We start from the raw sequence: 21,747 nt of genomic DNA on the forward strand, positions 1-21,747 counted from the left end.
GACACGTCCAGCCATCCTTGACCTAAGTCTCTTAACAGAGCATTAAAACCCCTCAACATGGAGAAGAACTGGAATGAAACTATTTAATATTTGCCCTTTAGGTGGCTATACTAGCCAATCATATGAAAGTTAAATCCAAAGTTTTCCAATGACCCGCAGAGACGAGATACTCCTGGACCATCCTGAATTCATGTAGGTTTTGCTGCTGCGTGACTCCTTCTCAATGGAATTGACAATCATGTTCATCAGGATTTTTTACCTGTAGTTCAATCCCACTTTAGCCACAAATCACCCACACCATTATTGATTGCTAGCGCTGCAACTATAAAAGGAGAAACCAGCTAAACCCAATATGGCCTCTCTCTGTAGTGGCAAATTGACAAGACATCAGAGACTGTTCGAGCACAATTCAGAAACTGTATTTAGTAGAACCTTTAAAATCAGTACAGTAGTACTACTCTCATACTACAAAATGCAATTCACAAACCTATGTGTGGAGACCTCTTCCTCTACTACTTCTCTGTTTTTTGTGCTGAGGTATACGTTTAAGATGTAATGACATCTATTCAGACCACTTCACTCCAATCCCTTTCACTCAGGAACCCTCTTCAACCATCAGCACGCCCAAACTCAAATGTATTCTCCTAAACTGCAGATCGGCCGTTAGACATGCAGCGGACATAGCTGACCTCATCCTCACACATGAGCCAGAACTGATAATGCTAACTGAAACCTGGCTAAAAGAATCCTCCACACCAATCATTGACATTTTAGTTCCACCCAATTACAACATCATCAGACTAGACAGAGCTAGAGCCGACAAGTCGGGGGGAGGCATAGCCTGCATACATCGTAGTAATATCTCGGAAAGCAAAGCCATCTCCCCGTTATTCCATTCATGCGAATACATGTGCCTTAACATCACTAGCAAGGGTAAACCTGTCTGCTCTATGCATATCATCTACAACCCACCAGGTGAGAACCTCGCCTTCACCGAACACTTCATGGACATGGTTTCATCATACACGGGGCGACAAAATACCCAAATATTCCTCGGAGATTTCAATCTACATTGGGATGATCCTAATGATACAGCAGTGAACAGTCTTAAAAATTTCCTGGCTGACCTACACCTAACGCAAATCTGCAACATCCCAACACACGACAAAGGATCAATTCCGGACTTATTAATCTCTAAATCAAACTCCATTCAGCTAGAGTCGATCCTCCCTGCGACTGGTCAGACCACCACATCATCACTTTCACCATTAAGGAAACGGTGAAACTGAACTCAGCCCAATCCACAAGACCAAAAGTTTGGAAAAGAGACCTGAAAAAACTTAATCCCAACACCTTGCCTTCCTCTTGCTCCAACCTACTGTTACCTCCCGCAGGATCTTCCACAGTTCACGATTTCACCAGCCACTACCTCACGACCATGACTTAAATAATAGACTAGGTAGCACCTCTGCAACTAAAAAGAGTTTCTCTGAAAGATTCTAAACCTTGGTATAATGGTATACTCAACGAGTACAGGCACTCACTCAGAACTGCAGAACGGATCTGGAGATCAATACCATCAACCAACCACCTCAAGATTCTCAGGACAAAGAGAAACGCATATTTCCGCAAGATCAAGCGCACCAAAGCCAATTTTTTCAGCCTTCAACTTGACAAGGCAAGAAACTGTCCCAAAAAACTCTTTGATCTGATCAAAACCCAATCTAAGGAGGCACCTAACGTCCACAAGATTTTGAATGCTCGGAGCCAAACTGGGAAGAATTCTCCACCTTCTTCACCCTGAAGACCGACACCATCAAGAACGACCTTCTAAAGGATCTAACCTTATATGCAAGACCAAATACACTAACCTTTCTTGCTCCCAGAACCACGCCTTGCCAACTCTCATCAAAGTCTAACCCAAAAAATAATGCTGAATGGTCATCATTTTCCTCCTACTCCGAAGATGCTTTAGGCAAAATTCTCAGTGCACTGAACCCAGCCAACCACTCTTCTGACCCGCTTCCGGCAAATGCAGTCAAAGCCCTTACTCCACTACTTCTACCTCTCTGGTCTAAGATCATAAACAGTTCACTTCAACAAGGATGCATTCCAGATAACCCTCAAAGTAGGCCAGGTCTCACCCATTCTAAAGAAGCCCACGGCAGACCCCCCCAGACCTAAACAACTATCGCCCTATCTCCAATATCCCTACCGTAGCCAAACTGTTGGATAAATGTGTGCATCTACAGCTAACCAAACATATTGACCACTTTGACCTTCTCAACAAACACCAGTCAGGTTTTCGAGCTGGCCATAGCACAGAATCAGCCATGACACACATTGACGATGCGCTGCAAATACTCGACCAAAATAGATCCTGTTTACGCATCCTACTTGACCTTTCCTCGGCCTTTGATACGGTCAAGCATGAGAATCTCTTAGACCTCCTGAAACACAGAATGGGCCTATCTGGGGTAGTGCTGATCTGGTTCACTTCATTTCTCCAAAATCGGACACAACAATTCAACGTCAATAACACCCTGTCCAAGCCCGTCCCAGTAACCTTGGGGGTACCGCAAGGATCCGCACCATCTCCAACACTGTTTAATCTCTTCCTGGAACCTCTCACCGAAATTCTACAAAACTCTAACGTGCAATATCACATGTACGCAGATGATACACAGCTATACCTCAAAATACACACCCTAGAGGACATCAAACTACTTAATACAGCTCTTAGGAATACCCAAACTTGGCTGGCAGAAAATCATCTTAAATTGAACGCCCTAAAGACTGAATTCCTACTAATAGCTCCGCCGGCTCAAATCCCGAAAATGCAAGATTTGATCAAATGCAAGATTTGATTTAACGTACAACTTACCATTGAGGACTCAGCGAAGTCACTTGGAATAACTTTAGACCGTAACCTTAACATGCAAAAACACATCAGCAATGCTACAAAGGGAGCTAACTTCCAGATAAACACATTGAGGAAACTGAAACCCTTCCTACCTCACAATGACTTTAAGCACTCAGTACAAGCTCTGGTTATACCCAGAGTGGAATACGGTTGTGTCTCCCTCTGTGGCATACCCAAAGCATCAACTGCTCCTCTTAGAGCCTCAATCAACGCCGCAGCAAGACTCATAACTGGATCTAAACGTAGCTCCCACATCTCCCCGGACCTTCAATCCTTGAATTGGCTACCCCTAGAGGCGAGAATTCAGTTGAAAATTGCGTGCAGGACGCACAGAGCCTTACATCAAAAGACACCCAGTTACCTGGCACAGAAACTGACGATCTCTGGTGGGGCCAGATCCTCAAGAAATGCAGAAAAATTACTAATGAAACCACAAAAATTCCAGAAGAAAAAAAAACTTATAACAGATCCTTCTCTGGGTTGGCACCCAGAATTTAGAACGCCTTACCCTCAGAAACCAGACTTAACCCGTCCACTACTTCTTTTAAAAAGGAAGTTAAATCCATCCTCATGGCCAAATACACATGACTAGGGTCTGCTGAAACCCTGTGACGAGATGCTTTCACGTTCTCAACCACAAGACACTTATTGATGCTAAATCTAACTATGCTGTTTTTTACTATATTCTCTGTACATTTGTTTGGATCTACTCTTATTTTCTGTATAAGTAACATTTACTGTCTGTATAACGCTCTGATATCCACTAGGATCTTGTGCATGCTTTATAAAACTTTCAAAATAAATAAATAAATAAATATAGTACTATGTTAGAGGTTGCAAACAAGTCAACCTTGATACCTCTGTACTTATATATTTTTATTGCAAAAAGAACAATTGATGGACAGAATACAGAACAATGTCATACAGTCACCCCAGTACAGAGATCTGGGCCTCAATCCTTTGTTTTTCTGCTCCCTATACCATTCCAGTTTGAACCCAGACAAATGCAAATCAGCCTTGATTTGCATATGACCAAGTCTAAACTGGGGTGGCATGGAGAGCAAAAGAATGATGGATTTAACCCAGATCCATGGACTGGGGTTGAATGTTTTGATTTGTTCTGCATTCCGTCCATTAATTGTATATCTTTGTACTGCTGGTGTATTCAGCTGTGTAACCTTGGCCCGTGTCATGTATGTGAATGTAACTTGCATGATTGAGGTAACTATTAGCGGTTATACCATGTGTCTCTTGGACCTCTTTCAAGTGCTTGCTGTTCTTTTTACCCAGCATCCCCCTCACCCCCGCTACCTGCCATGGACGGCAATCTGAGGGATAGCCCCGGGTGCCAGAAGCTCTAGCTACTAGCTACGCCACTGTGTAACATTAATAAAGAAATAAACATTTAAGAATTAATCCAAGGGAAAAATAATGCTAATGAAATAAATGCAATATTCAATGGGATAATGACAATCGAAGGATAACCTTCTTTAATTTCAGAAAGCCATACTGCTAGACAGTACCTTCAAAACCATCAGAATCGATATCTCCCAGATTTGTTATAGTTTCTCCAAAACGAGCAGCATAAGCATCGCTTCCAAGTAGATCAAATTCCAATTCTTTCATTGTTCCCTTGAAGCGAAAAGTGAACAAAATTTCTTTGTGATTTACTAATATTTCGGAGTATGTTAGAATGATTATTATTTTGCAGAATGTTTAATGAGACAAATATGCTTGAGAGGCTGACGTTTCTTGGAAACTGAGGGTTAAGACAGTTTATATTTAATAATCTGATGGTCAGAAAAATGTTATCCAAGAACATAAGGCACACATGGCTTTAATTCAGTAACAGACAGTCAAACATATATTTATATAGTCCCTGGCTTTATGTATTGTACATACAGTTTGAAAAAGTTAAACTGATTAAAAAATATATATATATATTTTTTAAGTAATACAGTACAAAAAGTTACAATACCTTTTTACACAATTTGAATAAAAACACCTCTAGCACAACCAATCACACCAAAACATTTCGACTTTTTTTTATTTAGAGAAATTATAACTCTCTTCCAAAAATAAATCTCTAGCGCTTTTTAAGGATATACATAATAATCTGATATATAAAAAATCAACGAGAAGACACAACTTACTGAACCCATGTTGATGTACACAAAAACACGTCCTTCCTCTCTAATTGTGCTTTGCATTGGGGCTCCAACTAGCAGGTCTGACAGGCCATCAGAATTCAAATCTACGGCGCAGACTGCTGCGCCAAAGTATGAGCCTAGCTGTAAAATAAAAAAATGTAGTTTGGTAACAGGATAAAATGATTAAACCAAACTGCTAATTAGTGATAACCACTTTTATTAAGTTACCTTTTTACCCTTTGCTTCAAACATAATTTCCAGCTTTTTTTCCTCAATGGTAAAAACGTATACCTAAATAGAGAAGATAACACTGATTTAAAGGAAAATATATAATAACAAAAAATGGGCTACAAAAACACTTTGGCTTTGGAACAAACAAATCTGCTATTATTTAAGTCCTGTGAATAGCATGGTTTACCAAGTAAGAATGCATCGACAAGGTGCAAGCATTCATTGGGGCATGCAGGTAACAAGATGGGCAGTAAAAATGAAACAGGAGGCAGTAGGATGTGGCAGGAAACCGTGAACCAGAGATTTTGTAATATTGAATTAGAGGTGCAGTTGAATAAGAGGGGGAACTATGAGTCAAGAATTAGTGAGTTCACCCCCAGGCAGTAGTCACCAGCATTTTTTTCAATAGTGTTGATAAAGCTGGTTAAAAGACTGAAATGAAGAATTGAGTTTTGATTATTTTTCTGAAGGTCAAACGATTGACTCTAGATCTTTAAAGAAAGAGTGAAAAACTCCAAAGATAGGTGTGTGGCAACTCTGATGGACTTCTTCGGTACAGGTGAATTTATGATTAAGTATAGACAAGAGGGCCATCAGTTATTATACATGGAACACCTGCCTATCAGTTACTGTGCTCCAGAATATCAATTCAAAGTTACTGTAACAAGACTTCTTTAAAAAGGCGCCATTCTCCTGCGGCCATTCTGAACAAACTTATGAGCATGTTGTCTCAGTTGTGCCGCAGTAAGTATATAACTAAGTTCCCTACTGGTTCTTTTACAGCTTCTGACCTGCTATTTTGTATTGGCTGAAAAAAAGAGAAGAGTTACTTTATTAATTTGTTTTGGCTAAAGACAGTTTGTGTGAGATTGGTTAGTCAAGTTGCTTCCAGAATTTGTGGTTTTATAGCCTTATTCCCCCTGCTGCTTGCTTTCTGAGAGGTTGTGAGGCTTACTCATTCTTCAGCATGGAGGCGAAGAGGGGTGACAAAAGAAAGCATGAGTCTGGTTTCTCTTCTCCTGATGACAATGGAAGTGGGGGTAGAAGAAGGGTTTTTAGGTGCTCAAATTCACTTTGTGTTCTTATCACTCTGGGGTTATGTCAGCTAGTGAGATTCTGAAGCTGACTGAGTCCGCGGTTATAAAAGCCTTTGCCTGTGAAAAACTGAAAAAAAGAGAAAGAGGCATGGTGAGGCCCATAAGTTCTGGACCGGAGCGATAAGGCTTCCACTCTTCAGACTAACCAGGTACAAGCAACCCCTCATCTGGCAAATATATCAGAAGTGAAGACGTCAGTAAGGTGTTGTATCACAGAGGAGAAAATATTGGATTTCGCAAACCGCTGATGCTGAATAACAATCAACCTTTTTCTGCAGTGTTGGACCTGGTCCTTTTTGCAGGGTTATCCCCAAACATTTTGCGTTCTTTCTCCTATTTTTTCTGACCTGTTTGTGTTGGCTTTCGGACTCTGGGCACTTTACCTATGCTAACCAGTGCTAAAGTGCATATGCTCTCTGTCTAAATTGTATTGGTGATTGGTTCATCCATGATGGCATATTTGATTCGCTAGTAAGTCCCTTGTAGAGTGCACCAGGTGTGCTCAGGGAATGTAAATCGAATGCTACCAATGGGCCTGCAGCACAGATTGTACCACCCACATAAATAGCCCTGCAACCATGTTCCAGACCTGTCACTGCAGTGTCTGTGAGTGTAATTGTAAACTGCCATTTCGGCCTGCCAAGTGCACCCATTTGCCAGGCAAAAACCTTCCCTTTTATTACATATAAGACACTCCTAATGTAAGCCCAAGGTAGCCAAATGGGCAGAGTGCAGTGTATTTAAAAAGTAGGAAATGTCCTGTTGTACTTTACATGTCCTAATAGTGAAAAACTGCTAATTTCCTTTTTTCACTATTACAAGGACTATCTCTCCCATAGGGTAATAATGAGATTGCCTTGAAATATCTTTTAAGTGTAATTTGCCATTTGGAGCAGGTAGACATTTGGGGTCTCTAAACTCACAATTTAAAAATAAATCTTTTGTTGACGTGGTTTTTAAATTGTGTGTTTGAAAATGCAACTTATAGAAAGTGAGTGAGCATTTTTCTTGCTCAACCATTCAGTACCTCGGCTTGTCTGTAGACCACATGTCTGGGTTGGCTGACAGTTGGGCTCTTATTCATTCACTCTAGACAGTCATACGAAGGGAGCTGATGTGTGCGTTGCAGATCCTGATAGGCCATCACCTGGCTTATGGGTCTTCCTGAGCTAAAGTGGTGTGATAAGTTGTCACTGACACCTGAATAGGGCTGTGCCTGTCCTCACACAAAGCTGTCTCCACTTACCTGTAGTGTGTCTAGAGCCAGGTCAGGGAAAAGCAGGGTCTTGTGCACTACAAAGACTTTCCTCTGAAGTTTGCTTACTTCAAAGGCAGAAAGGGGTATGAGTATTGGACCTCTGACACCCCAAAATCAGAACACCTCCAGACTGAGGACATTCTGCCAGGAAGAAGACCTGGATGCTGTAAGAAGGACTGCCACTCTGCCTGTTGCTTTGTTGTGCTGTCTTGTTGTTTCTATACTGGGAGTGAAAATACTGGACTTCGCTTGCTACATCCTGCTTTCAAGATTCTCTAAGGGCTTGTGCATGCTTGCCTCATGTTAAGAAGTCTCAGGGCCATCAAAGATGTCACTTACCAGTGCCTAGACTCTTCGGATGAGGATCCCGACTTTCCAAGTGGTGCCAAATCCAGTTCCTGGGCCCATGGAAATGTAACCTGATGATCTTAAGGAGAAAATCCAGGCATCGACTCCTAGAGTCTGTTTTATCAACACATCGCTGAAAAAGATCTATTCAGCGCCTGCCTCGCGGCTGCAGAATCGTCACATCATCCCTTTATGGGAAGTCTTTATAGACACCATGCCACAGTAAGGAACCGAGGCAGCGTGTCCAGAAACAGACAAATTCACTCCCCTAACTGTAAGGAACCGACGCATCACCTCCCCTGTCAGTAAAGGACTAACACATCACCTACCCTGCCTAGCAGTAAAGAACCGACGCGTTTGTTCTTTACTGTTAGGCAGGAGAGGTGATGCATCACCTCCCCGGTGTAGTAAGGAACAGAAGCACTGCTTTGCTTTTGCGGCACCCCACCTCCCTGCGCCTTGCAGACTTTGTGATTATTCATGCATATAAGGTACTTTATGATAAAACTAACGCATCCATTGATTTCTATAGACTAAACTTGCTTAATCCTTTTAAAGTGATATTTTGACTTGTGTATGTTGGATTCTTGCCGTTTTAGACTTGTTTTATTCAGATAAATACTGGCTATTTTTCCGAGCTGGTGTGGACTACTTTTGAAATGTTTTCGCTGTGTTGCTGTGTGGGTGTGTGCCTGTAAAAATGCTTTACACATTGCCTCTGAGATAAGCCTGGCTGCTCGTGCCAAGCTACCAAAGGAGTGAGCAGGGTGCAAACCACTGTTAAATAGAGACCCCATTTCTAACCCACACCTTCTACTTTGGTTTTACATTGGCATGAAATAATCAGGGCTCTGATTTTGTGGGAATAGAGGATTCTGGATCACAACAGCATTCTATGCTTTTTGAAAAGGATGCACGTGTTGGAGGATGCAGACACGTTTTTTTTACTAGGAATAAAACTTGATTCTGTCAACCCTGACCGGCCATACTGCGGTTAATCCAGAAGATTGTTCTTCTAGCGAGAAAAGTTCAGAAGATTAGAAATCAGGTGTTATCTATCATGACACAGGGGACACCTAGGATACAGTTCTGGCTGTAGATTCAGGGGGATATAGGAGCGACATACGCCAATTTCCCTTGTCTATTTTTAATCTGGGGAGTATAGTTGATTATATTATTATATTATCAGAAGTCAACTTTAAGACTTCCACAGAACGTTTTCATGAGGCAGACAACCCCAGAGAAACTGCAATGGTGAATGGTCTCTTTACATCGTTAGAAAAGAGTTCTTTCTCCACCAGCCTGGACTGAGATTACTAAGGATATCATTTCACTGTGCAGGGCTGGGGAACCTGAATAGAGGATCAGACGTTGCAAGGCAGGGATCGCCTCAGCAGATGATGCATTTTTCCAACTGCAAAGCGTTGGAAGTGATTCAACTGGCTTTAATGATATTTTACCCTTTGGTGGAGGAAGGGCGTATTTCTGATCCAGACAAATAATCAGACTGCCAAATCCTATTTAAAACAAGCATTTGCAATGCAACGGTCTCGCCTTTGCAAAAGTTAGAGCTATTGGCATTGTAAATGTCCTACTTTATATTTATGTGTTGGTGTTGAAAATATATAAATAAATGGCATTGTCATCTATAATGGCAATAGCTTAATCTATTGCCAATGTGAGACCTATTGCATTGCATTTTGCTGCCTGTGCAAGAAAATTGAGGGGTGCAGGACGAGATGCAACAGGATGCATGCATATTCCTCTAACAACAAAAGCAATAGTGCTGGTGTTTGACTTTATTAAGTGTGAGGGGGTGGCAGAAGAGGTGTGGGTATCTTCTATGGGAGTGGATGGGGGGATAATTGTGCAGTTATCCGTTTTTGGACTCTCTGAGATATATGCCATTCTAAAGGAGGCCTAGATGCTTAAATGTGACCACTACGCACTCTCCAAGAGACATTTTAGATACGCAAACAGTTCTATTCTTTGGTTGTCTGTAAAACATGCACTTTGACTAGAATATATGACTGTAAAATTGATCCTTAGTTCAGAAATGTTTCAGTGTCCTGACGGGTAAGTAAAGTGAACTAGAGAGTAGTAGAGAGTGTGTAGTAGTAGTACAGAGTAGTGAGTGTGTAGGATAGTGTGAGTGGCAGAGAATAGTAGAGAGTAGTGAGTGTGTAGTAGCGAGTGTGTAGTAGAGAGTAGTGAGTGTGTAGTATAGAGTGAGTAGTAGAGAATAGTGGTGAGTGTGTAGTAGAGAGTGTGCAGTAGAGAGTGAGTAGTAGAGAGTGACTATCGGCTGTATTTGGTACCGTGACATGGTGGCATCTGATCCACCTCATACAATATTGGTGTTGTGTGGTAGCTTGCAATGTGTCCTGGACCATGTCACAGTGGTACTGTGTTAACACACCTACTGCATGCATTTGCATCAGTGTAGGCTTTTTGTACCAGGGAACAAAGGTGATTTAACCACAGTCTTGTGCATGAGTTATTGCACTAGTGCATGACTGGAGTATTTATTTCCTGTGTATGACAAAAAGTCGGGTGTCAATTATGGTGGTCGCATCACATTGCTGTTGTCACTGCAGCAATTGTGCCAGATGGAGACTTGATTAATGAATAGCATGCTTGCTATGATTGGGCTAATCTGCGCATGGTTGCGTCTCACCAAAGACGTAAGTTCAAGTTCAAGTTCAAAATTTGTATCGTGCGCTACTCACCCAGAGGGTCTCAAGGCGCTTGAGGGAGGGGGGGGTACTTTACTTATCGAATATCCAAGTTTTTAGTTGCTTTCTGAAGGAGAGGTGGTTCTGTGTAAGGCAGAGGTGGGTGGGGAGAGAATTCCAGGTTTTGGCCGCTAAGTAGGAGAAGGATCTTCCCCCCATGGTGGATCTATGGATGCGCGGAATTGCGGCGAGGGCTTGATTGGACGAACGTAGTTGGCGGGTGGGGGTGTAAAAGGACAGGCGCGTGTTGAGGCATTCGGGTCCTAGGTCGTAGAGGGCTTTGTGTGCGTGGGTGAGGAGACGGAATGTTATTCTCTTGTTGACGGGGAGCCAGTGGAGGTCTTTCAGGTGACCGGAAATGTGAGCTTGGCGGGGGATGTCTAGTATGAGTCTGGCTGAGGCGTTTTGGATGCGTTGGAGTTTTTTCTGTAGTTTGGCTGTGGTTCCGGCGTAAAGGGTGTTTCCGTAATCCAGTCTGCTTGTGACCAGTGCGTGGGTGACCGTTTTTCTTGTTTCGGTGGGGATCCAACGGAAGATTTTTTTGAGCATGCGTAGGATGTTGAAGCATGATGATGAGACGGCGGTGACTTGTCTGGTCATCGAGAGGGAGGAGTCCAGGATGAAGCCTAGGTTACGTGCGTGGTCCGTTGGTGCGGTTCCCAGGGCCGGTGGCCACCATGAGTCGTCCCAAGCAGAGGGGGATGAGCCTAAGATGAGGACTTCCGTTTTGTCTGAGTTCAGTTTTAAACGGCTGTTTTTCATCCACTCGGCTACATCTTTCATTCCTTCGTGTAAGTTGGTTTTGGCGGTGTTTGGGTCTTTGGTGAGGGAGAGGATCAGCTGGGTGTCGTCTGCGTAGGAGATGATGTTGAGGTTGTGTTGGCGCGCGATGGGTGCGAGGGGACTCATGTATACGTTGAAGAGGGTGGGACTGAGTGATGATCCTTGTGGTACGCCGCAGATGACTTCGGTGGCCTCGGATCTAAAAGAGGGAGGCGGACTCTCTGGGTTCTTCCGGTGAGGAATGAGATGATCCAGTCCAATGCTTTTCCTTGTATTCCGACGTTGCTGAGGCGTTGTATGAGGGTGCTATGACAGACTGTGTCGAAGGCTGCGGAGAGGTCAAGTAGGATGAGGGCAACTGTTTCTCCGTTGTCCAGTAATGTTCGAATGTCGTCTGTTGCTGCGATGAGGGCGGTTTCGGTTCTGTGTTTGGCTCGGAAGCCGGACTGTGATGGGTCGAGGGATTTGTTGGATTCGAGGAAGGCGGCGAGCTGACTGTTGACGGCTTTCTCAATGACTTTGGCAGGCAATGGGAGGAGCGAGATGGGACAGTAGTTCTTAAGTTCAGTGGGGTCTGCTGTGGGTTTCTTCATAAGGGCACTGAGTTCGGCATGTTTCCAGCTTTCCGGGAAGGTAGCGGAGTTGAGGGAGCAGTTGATGACGTCTCGTAGATGGGGTGCGATAATGGAGTCTGCTTTGTTGAAAATGTGGTGGGGACATGGGTCGGTTGGCGATCCTGAGTGGATGGAGTTCATCAGGCGAATGGTGTCTTCAGTGGTGATTGGGTTCCAGGCGCAAAGGTTGTTAGAGGGGGATTTTGGTTGGGAGGTGGGTGGAGTGGACTGGTCTCCGGACTGGTTTTTAAAGCTGTTATGTATGTTGGCGATTTTGTTGTGGAAGAATGATGCTAGGGAGTCGCAGAGGTCTTGGGAGGGAGTGATGTCGTTGGTGCCGGCGGTGGGGTTGGTAAATTCTTTGACGATGTTGAATAGTTCCTTGCTGTTGTGGGCGTTGTCAAGTCGATCCTTGAATGCGGATTTCTTGGTGGATCGGATCAGTTGGTGGTGTTTGCGGGTGGCGTTCTTGAAGGTGGTCAGGTTGTCAGTGGTAGGGTTTTTTCTCCAGGCTTTCTCGAGGGTGCAAAAGAACTTCTTGGATTTCTTAAGGTCATCGTTGAACCAGGGGGCTTTTTTGCTACCTTGCTTGATTTTATGGTTTTTCAAGGGTGCTAGTTCGTCAGCGCTGTGGGTGATCCATTGTGTGAGGTTGGTGGCTGCTTGGTTTGGGTCCGATGGTTTGGCAAGAGGGTTTTGGTGAAGCGATGTGAAGAGCTGGTCTGTGGTAATTTTGTTCCAGTTTCTTCGGGGAATTGATTGTGGGAGGTTGTGGGTCGTGGTCTTTTTGTAGTTGAAGTGAATGCAGCTGTGGTCCGTCCAATGGAGAGCTGTGGTGTGGTTGAAGGAGATGTGTTTGCTGGAGGTGAAGATTGGGTCGAGCGTGTGACCGGCATAGTGGGTGGGGGTATCAACAAGTTGTTCGAGTCCGAGGTTGGCCAGGTTGGCCAGAAGGGTGGTGGTGTTGCTGTTGTTTTTCTTTTCCAGGTGGAAGTTGAGGTCTCCCAGTAGAATGTAGTCCTCGGAGGGGAGGGCTTGTGGGCTGATGAAGTCAGTGATGTCTTTGCTGAATTGTGTGCGGGGTCCTGGTGGCCTGTAGATGAGGGTGCCTCTGAGTGTGGTCTTGGGGTCGGTGTGGATCTGGAAGTGAAGGTGTTCGGCGGTAGCGAGGTTATCGTCTGAACTGGTCGTGATGCGGATGGTGTTCTTATGGACGATGGCGATGCCTCCTCCTGTTTGGTTGGTGCGGTCCTTTCGGATGATCTTGTAGCCGTCCGGGATGGCTATGGCGATGTCGGGAGCTGATGAGGTGTTCATCCAGGTTTCTGTAAGGAAGGCGACGTCTGGCGATGTAGTGTCGAGTAGGTTCCAAAGGTCAATGGCGTGTCTGTGGACCGAACGGGTGTTGAGCAGGATGCATTTCAGGTGGTTAGTGTCGGAGCTCTGATTGGAGTTAGTGGATTTGGTGTGGGTCCTGATGCAGTCGAACTTGCAGGAGCGGCAGGTGAAGGGTCCATGGGTGTGACCTGGGGCGGCTTGGTAGCAGTTTGGGAGTCGGCCGGTGTTAAGTGCTGAGAGGGTTGTGGCGTCGTACGTTATGCGGGTGGAGTGGATTTTGCGGGGACCAGGGGGTCTGGCGCTGGGCGCGGTCCAGGCGCGGACGGGCTTACCTTTGGCGCGCCTTCGGCAAGCCTGAGAAGTCCTAAACCGCTAGATGTGGGAAGGTGAGAGGGATACAGGAGCATGTGTCACCACTGCCAATTAGGAGCCAACAGGGTAAGTGTGGGAAGAGCAACATTTCAAATTTACCTATAAACATGCACGTGCAAAGTCTCAGGACACACAAGTTTTGAGTGCTGTGAAAAATGGTCGCCCGCTATGCAGGGAATGTGCTCCAGGGTGGCACAGCAGAGCATAGCGCCAGAAGTCCCACCACTGGTGCTCCTTCATGAATTGAGTCATTAATAAGTGATGTACAGCAGTTGGGCAGAGGGTGCATTTAAGCCAATCAGTGCCTAGTTTGATCTGCAGGAATTCAGATCTTTAGCCATTCATGGCCTGGTGGATGAAGCAGAGATCCATGAAGCCAAGAGGCTGGGAGTCCTTGCAGTGTAGAGATGCTGAAGAAAATTAGTTAATGAGGCCTGGTTGGGTTATTCGCGTGATTGCACCATTTCTAACGTGTGGTAGTCTATAACATCATGTATGATGGAACACAACTGATGAAGGTGCTTGTTTTGTTCTAATATGTACAGAAAACGAACTGCAAACGTGTTAGTCCAGTCCCATATCGCAAAAATTACAAGTTTTGAATACTTAACTAACCCAATTTCGATGTTAATGTAAATCCGGGATGGACAACAGCTAACCGTAATTTGCATATCTATTAGAAGAATGACCTCTCATTTTGGAAATTCCTGTTGCCGATTTACAACTTGTTTATACTGGAAGCAGTTGTGGTGCGTGGATTTCTGTTCTCTGACCTATGTGTATTCAGTGGGAGAAGCACTAGAAATTCCACTGAGTAAATACCAATGTGCACTGAATCCATTAAAATCCATAAAGACCATGAATGACAATTGGACTCAAGAAGAGTTTTCTCCCTGTTCTACCAAATGGATCCAAATGGATCCAAATGGTCAATTAAAATGTCTACGGGTCTACTACACCTCAACACCTTTTTTAATTCACTGACCTTGTTTCACTGCGTTCTGTTTTGAAATTTGTTGTTCTAAATTTAAATTTGTCTGTGCAACGAACATTCTAGTCAGTTGCACGCACACTGAACCACTTCCGGAAGGATCTGCGTCCATATTTTCACGCAGAATGATATTCTTCAGCTGTTACAGGTAGGAAGATGCGCTGGGTGCGTGCATATGGATGATGTGTAAAATGGAGCCTGCAAAATTGTCGGGTGAGTGAGGAAGCATTTGTACAGTGAAAAATGGAACTGCTTTGCAATATTCTCACATTTGCCGGCTGCTGTGTAAGAGGCGGATTTCATTTGTGGATGATCTCATGTTCTGTCGAGTTACCCGGGGGATTCCTGCTGGCGGGCAGCTCTGGCGTCACCGTTTCTACGGCTGCAGCCCAGAAATGAGCATGCACCACACAGGACACTGCATATTGGCAGTGCCATTTGCATTTCTTTCACAGCCGCCACAGGCTGCAGTCCAGCGTATAAAAGGCAAGAAAAGCGAAAACATTGATAGTGGATTCTTGTTAAAAACCCAAGTGGAGCTTGAAAGCCACTGCTCCTTTCATGGTCCTGCTTGGGTTCAGAGAGTGCGTGCAGAAGTGCGGTAGCACATGGCCGCCACTCTCAACGCTACATTTAAGAATGAAACATACATTATCAGGTATACACGCTCCTTTGATAATTATAATACTCGTTTCCTCTTGAAAATAATAGTAAGGGCTTAATGTGTGCAAGTGGCGGGTACCAGCATTCATTTGTGGGAACTGGACATTATTTTTCAATATCGCATATGAACCCAGAGTAAAAGAGAGAAAACGTTTGATAAGGACTGAGAAAGATAAAATAGTGACAAAGGAAGAATGCATGAATGAACAAGCGCTCGCCAGCCCGTCCCTTTCAGACTGACTTTCTGCTGGCATAAAAGGTTCCTGATCTTCTTTATAGGGCCATCTGGACCCATACAGAAGATAAGAAACTTTTTACCACAAACGTAAGGCAAGGAACCCAGTCTGAAAAGGACGGGGCTTAGCGAGAAAGGAGAACGTCACTAGGACCTCTTCTCCAATGGCTGGCCACCATTTAGGAGGCCAGCCAATGGAGAAGAGGGGCAGGGCTTAACCCTCGCCAGTGAAGTACTCTAAAAACATAAAATCTCGCAAGCTCGACTGCGCATGTGCGCAGTACGCCACGCAAGACCTAAAAAGAAGGTGGGTCTTGAGAAAAATCCCAACTTCAATTTTTGTTTGGGCAGAGAGGATTCAGCTATCTCTTGCAGCAATTCATATCTAGGAGATAAGTACAGAAAAATGTAAAAGTTTCCTTGAATCCTAGAAGTTCTACCTGGGCCCTCAGTTTATTGTGTCCCTATGTCAAAAGTGTGGTATGCCAGTCTTAGATATTGTACCAGCCATGAAAATTTTATTTTCCCAATTTATTGTTAATGTATTCTGAAGGATCTATTTCAGGGGATAGATGGTCTTACTTGGGACCTTTTTAATGCCTTTACCCCAGTGCCTCTCATATTGATGCTTTTGATTCAGATAAGGCGGGAGGGAGCATTAATAATTCTCATTACTCCAGAATCACCCCTCAAATCCTAGTATTTTCTCCCAACCCTAATTTAGATAGGCCTGAAGTTGATATTTCGGACTGTTATTTCTCTTTTGAGCTACAGAGAATTTCCTGAAAATGATTGTTTCAAGGTCAGATCCGTTTAGAAAAATGGTAGTTTAGCAGGTTTACTTCAGGCGTATCCTGAGAATTAACTATTGCAATTCCGGCTTCCAAAAGACAATCTATCCTTAGATCTAATCACATCATTGGAATTCCTTCACGATCTGGAGCAAGGGTAAAGTGAGGGTAAGGTTTTCTCCAGGGAGGGTTTCAGTAGGTCTGACACTAGCTATTCTTAGCATGCAAAGAGCATCTATTAAGCCATTTGGAGACTCTTTAGGTGGGGCTGAAGACTGAAACATTTCTTTATGCATGCTCTGGGTTTTTCTAATGTTCTTCCTTTTTCCAGGCCATAGGCTTCTAGCTAGAATTTACATTAGTTTAGGAGATGTTAAAAAATTCTCAATTTAAGCTTTTATAGACATTCAAATAGTCTTACGGTTTTCTTCCTGGTAGTAGTTTAGAAGACAGTAAAAAAGTATCCACTTCAGCATTTACAGAGTTACAATATTTTTAAGACTTTCTTCCTGGTGGCGATTACTTTGGTCGGAAGATTAGATAAATGGTTTCCAATTTCTTGTAAATAGCTTTTTCTCCAGATTATTTCCAAATAGGGGAGTCCTAAATTAGGACTTTCTTTGGCTCCAAAGTTTCTTCTCCTTTAAATTTTGGGAAAGAAGTTAATCTGCCCAAGTTCTTTCCACCTCCTTCCTTTTAGGAGGAGGTTGTGGTGCAAAACCTGGAGAGGAAGTTCTTTGGACTACTTTAAAAAGTCACCCCCATAGTAAATCAGATGTTCTTTTATTTAACTTTGGCTGAGGTAAGAATGGGGTACAAAACTACTAATAAGGCCTTGATTCTCAGTTGGTCAGAGTTTACCAACCCCTGTGCAAATCTCTGCGTGTGCAGTGGTTGGAATTCGGATTTAGATGATATTTACTGCACCTGTGTTTACCTTGAGCACTATATACCTTGCCCTTCATTAAATTAGGTTAAACATGCGGGAATTTAACAGAGGAAAAAAATACGGTATTACCTGTAACATGCAGATTGTGGTGTGTTTAGCACCAATAATTGCACTTTATCCCCCAAAGACTCAGAATAGGAGCAATTTATCATATCCAATAAATTACAAACCTCCAGGTCAGATTTTATACTGTGCGATAAATTACAACTAAACCTCCGCTCACTCTAAGTCAGGAAATTCGATTTTAAATCACTGGGTTGAATCTTTGATTGCTTCGGCTTACCAAGTTCACATTATTCCCTGTCCTTTAAGGATTCAGGGAAAATCTATGACAGGCAGGCCTGTTTTCTTGACAGATTTACAGAACTTTATTATAGTCTTATAGCCTGTCGTAGTGGGCTGTACCGGCCATTAAAGGCCCGCTCCAGCGTTAAAGGCCCAAGCTGAAAGCGTCGGCCTTTAACAAGGGAGCGGGACTTTAACGGCCGGTATAGCCCAGCTACGAAGGGCTAAAAAGCTATTAGAACATTCTGCCACTAGAGGGCAGAATGTTCCAACAAATAAAACAAAGGCCTCTCAGAGCCGGAGGGGGTTTAAATCCACTCGGGCTCTGAGAGGCCTGCGTAAAACATTGGAATGTTGCTTTGCAGACTTTTACCGGCACATGGAAGTTTAGAGCACTCCATAGTATTCAATGGACTGTTCCACATTCCAATGTTCTAATAAGCATTACAGACTTATTCATGATAATCAACTGGATGGTATTCTTGGTCCTAGAATACTCTTTACTAAGGAGGAATCTATGAGTCTCTTTTCTGAGCTTTTTTTTTAAATGTTTTCCTGGCTACATTTAATTTAGGTATACCTCATACATAAGGAGTAAAGTGAGGAAGTAAAAGATAAGTTGATGTTTTAATTACTTACCCTTAATTATACTACCATGAATCATATCTTCACCATTTAAATCATTACTACCCCTCCCTTGCTTGTTGTTTTTGAGGCAGACTTGAGGGACGGGGGATCAAACAAATCATGTACAGAACGTGTTTGGAGTAAGCAGTCCTGTTATGTGACCACACATGATTAAGGTGGCCCAACTGTTGGATTTTGATTGGTGTGCTTTGATGATTGGGAGTGCAGTCTGTAAAGGCAGACATGTCTCAAAGGTAATGATTGGAAGTAAATGTATTTTCTATCAGTTTCTGCAACACAGAATGTATTCCCATTGTTTACCGTTTTAGTAAATGGTTTTCTGTCACTTATAATTCCATAAAACCTCTACCCATAGTTTAGTCTGCAGATAATGACTGCTCATCATCTTATTTGACACATTTTCCAACCACATCAGTTAAAATGCCACTACTACTCATCCATCAGTTAAAGCTTCATGAGTGCTGGTCATCCTTTCATGTCCTTTGGAATATCACCAGATCAATTAATCTGCCACATAATTCCTACTTTAGTCTAGTCAGGTTGCCTCTTACTGTACCATAGAGCTGACTGTTCATCAGTTATTGTTCCAAAAATGCAAGATCAACTGGACTAATTCATCTGGAAGGGACTGGCCTGCTAAAATGCGCACATCTCAGCACAACCTGAGGAACATTGTTCCTTGTTTCTAACATCTCTAAAATGTTTGTTTGTGGAGACTCAATTTACACAAATACAACTGTGCTTGTGGGGCTTTCTTTATCTAAACTATTTGTTTACATATAAATTAGGTCTGTACTGGATTTGAACAGCTATTTGCATTTAAAAGAAAGTCTGTCTTCTGATGAATAATGCATTATGTATGAAATTTCCCATATATACTTCAACATCGAATTTCCCATTTGTATATACCTACCAACAGCTTTCTAAATAAAACATACTTCTCTTTGCACTACATTAATAAGTATTGTAATATATTCATGTAATACTAGATTTTTCATAAGGAGTATATTAATAGCTTAAACTCTCTGTACTGAAATCAAAACGGTCACTGAATCAGGTTTGCTTAGCATTTTTTGATGTTCCCTGAAATTATACATACTAAATATCTCAATTTCATTTAAGAAATTTCACTGAATCTTATGCAATATCAATTCATGTAAAGAAGTTGGTAAACTGAATATAGCTTTCAACTGTTCTTGTTCAAGCCTATAATTTGTCACTGTTTTTCTGCATCAAAAGTAATATAGGTAATTTCTGATATTGAATATATTTTCTTTACCATCTTCAAAACATTGTCTATTAAAATAAATGTTTCTCGTAATTCTTCTTCATTTATTGTGCTACGTTTTTGTGGAGTTTCTGCAGCACATGTATGTACTATAGCAACAGCTGTCCCGGTACTCAAATTTTGCTTCATTTTCCTAGGTTTACTTGGACTATTAAGAAAAATTAACATTCATATTTTCATTAAAAGCATTTATATGTTGCCTTAACCCCCTGGCTGCAGCTGGAATGCCGCGCCTGTGCGTCACATTCCGATCGCGGGCGTGGTCATGACGGCTCCCGGCCGTCATCAGCACACGCCCACCGTAACTCATGACGGCCGGGAGCCGTCATCAGCACCGAACGGGTTAAAGTTTACAATGCTAAAACACTCACCCACTCTTGGCATAATTTACCAATATTCGAACTGTCAATATATACGCCTGTTATACCTACGATCAGTTTATTAGCTAATGGACCAGTTACTCCTTGCAATCATTCAGAAGAGTGATTCGTTTGTGGTGAAATCCATAAACATGTTCTATTTGATCCTGGAGACACATTTTAAAAGTATCATTATTTTAATCATTACTTGCATTTCATTATCAGTCAATGTTCTTCCCCATTTCTAATTCAAGAAAGTAAAATACATTTCTCTGGGTGCCTGAGGTATTAATAACTAATTTCCATCAGGGAAGCCTGCACACATTATTTGTTGAAGTGTGTCACTCAAAAATATAAAATATTTTGCAATGTAACCTGCTAGAAACAATATATCTGACCCTTGAATTTGCAAACTTTCTGTTTCCCATACTGATTTTACTAGACACATATGTAAGGATTGTAGCGTTTTGAGTATAACAAAACGTTTCATTATCATTCCTGCACTTAAGAAGTGGAGATAAGGCAATTTTTTTTCAAAATCAGCTTTACTGCTGATCATTGGGACTAAGCACAGTTCCCATTCTTGATAGCTGGTCTTCTTGTTGCATTAGATATATGTAGATACCAGACAGCATATCCAGTGTAGCAGGATATCCGCTTATAATTTTCCACCCCAAGATGAAGGTCAGCATTGCACATTGAAGCATATGAATGAAAGTCTGTCAACAGATTTTTGACAGTATCTCGCGTCCAATCACATGAATAGGAACTTGGAGGCAAGAGGCCATCTAAATCTAGGTGAAAATTATGTGTATTTTGAACAGTTCTTGTGGTACCGAGGGGCCTGATTATGAGTTCAGCGGTCCATGGGACCGCCAAAACCATGATGGAGGTGCGGTGGTGGTCAGGGAATGCCGTACCAGTGGTCCGACCACTGTATAATGACTATGTTGGTAGGGCCATTGTAAGGCCGCTGCAGCTGCAGGGGAACTGCGATCCCCTGTGGTCTTGAGGCCATTATATGCTTGGTGGTGCTGCTGCAGTACTTCCAAGTGTATTATGAGATTCCTCACTGTCAGCAGTTTCATGGCAGTGGGTCACCTATTGCCTCAGGCCCATGGAATGCATGCAGAGAGGCACAAGATGTGCCCCCCTGGGTGCATGCACCCCCTTTCCTGCACAGCATGGACTTGACAGTCCATGTCATGCAGGAACGGGCTTTGGCGTTGCCATTGCAATGCCATTTTAAAAGGCATCATCATGGGAACGCCAAAGGACTGTCCGCCACTGTCCACCAGATTTCAAAAATACTCGTAATGTGGCGGAAGACCAGTGGCCCCATTTGGCGGTCCTGAAGCGGGGCGACGGCATGACAGCCCGCTCGAGGATGGCCAAACTCTTATTTGGGCCCTAAATCTGATGGTATAATTCTTCTCAATAAACATCATCTTGCAGTAGGGGGTGGTTAGTATTTGTTGTTACGATATTTCTCTACTTATTCTATGCATGTCACTTTGATTGTTTGACTGTCTGATAATCATAGATGGGTTCTCTATTTCTGAAATGTATACTCCATGCACCATCCTTATATTATAAGCACTATTATCAACCAATTTATTAATGGGATTGATGGTAAAGCAAGCCACATGTATGTCCAAGAGAGTTACATGTATTCTCTTATACTGTTCT

The 21,747-nt window shown here is 42.9% G+C and overlaps 1 protein-coding gene across 2 annotated transcripts in view; it reads right to left on the reverse strand.

Moving 5' to 3' along the window:
- Positions 1–21,747, reverse strand: part of ITGA4 (integrin subunit alpha 4) — a 628,337-nt gene that overhangs the window by 277,954 nt on the left and 328,636 nt on the right. For both annotated transcript variants that reach the window (XM_078681473.1, XM_078681474.1), the window contains 3 exons: positions 5,302–5,364; positions 5,077–5,214; positions 4,447–4,555 (listed from right to left, as the gene is read on the reverse strand). In XM_078681473.1, the coding sequence (XP_078537599.1) occupies positions 4,447–4,555; positions 5,077–5,214; positions 5,302–5,364 (310 nt within the window). The remainder of the gene's footprint in view (positions 1–4,446; positions 4,556–5,076; positions 5,215–5,301; positions 5,365–21,747) is intronic.

Source organism: Lissotriton helveticus, chromosome 3_1 (assembly GCF_964261635.1).
Source record: "Lissotriton helveticus chromosome 3_1, aLisHel1.1, whole genome shotgun sequence".
Lineage (NCBI taxonomy): Eukaryota > Metazoa > Chordata > Amphibia > Caudata > Salamandridae > Lissotriton > Lissotriton helveticus.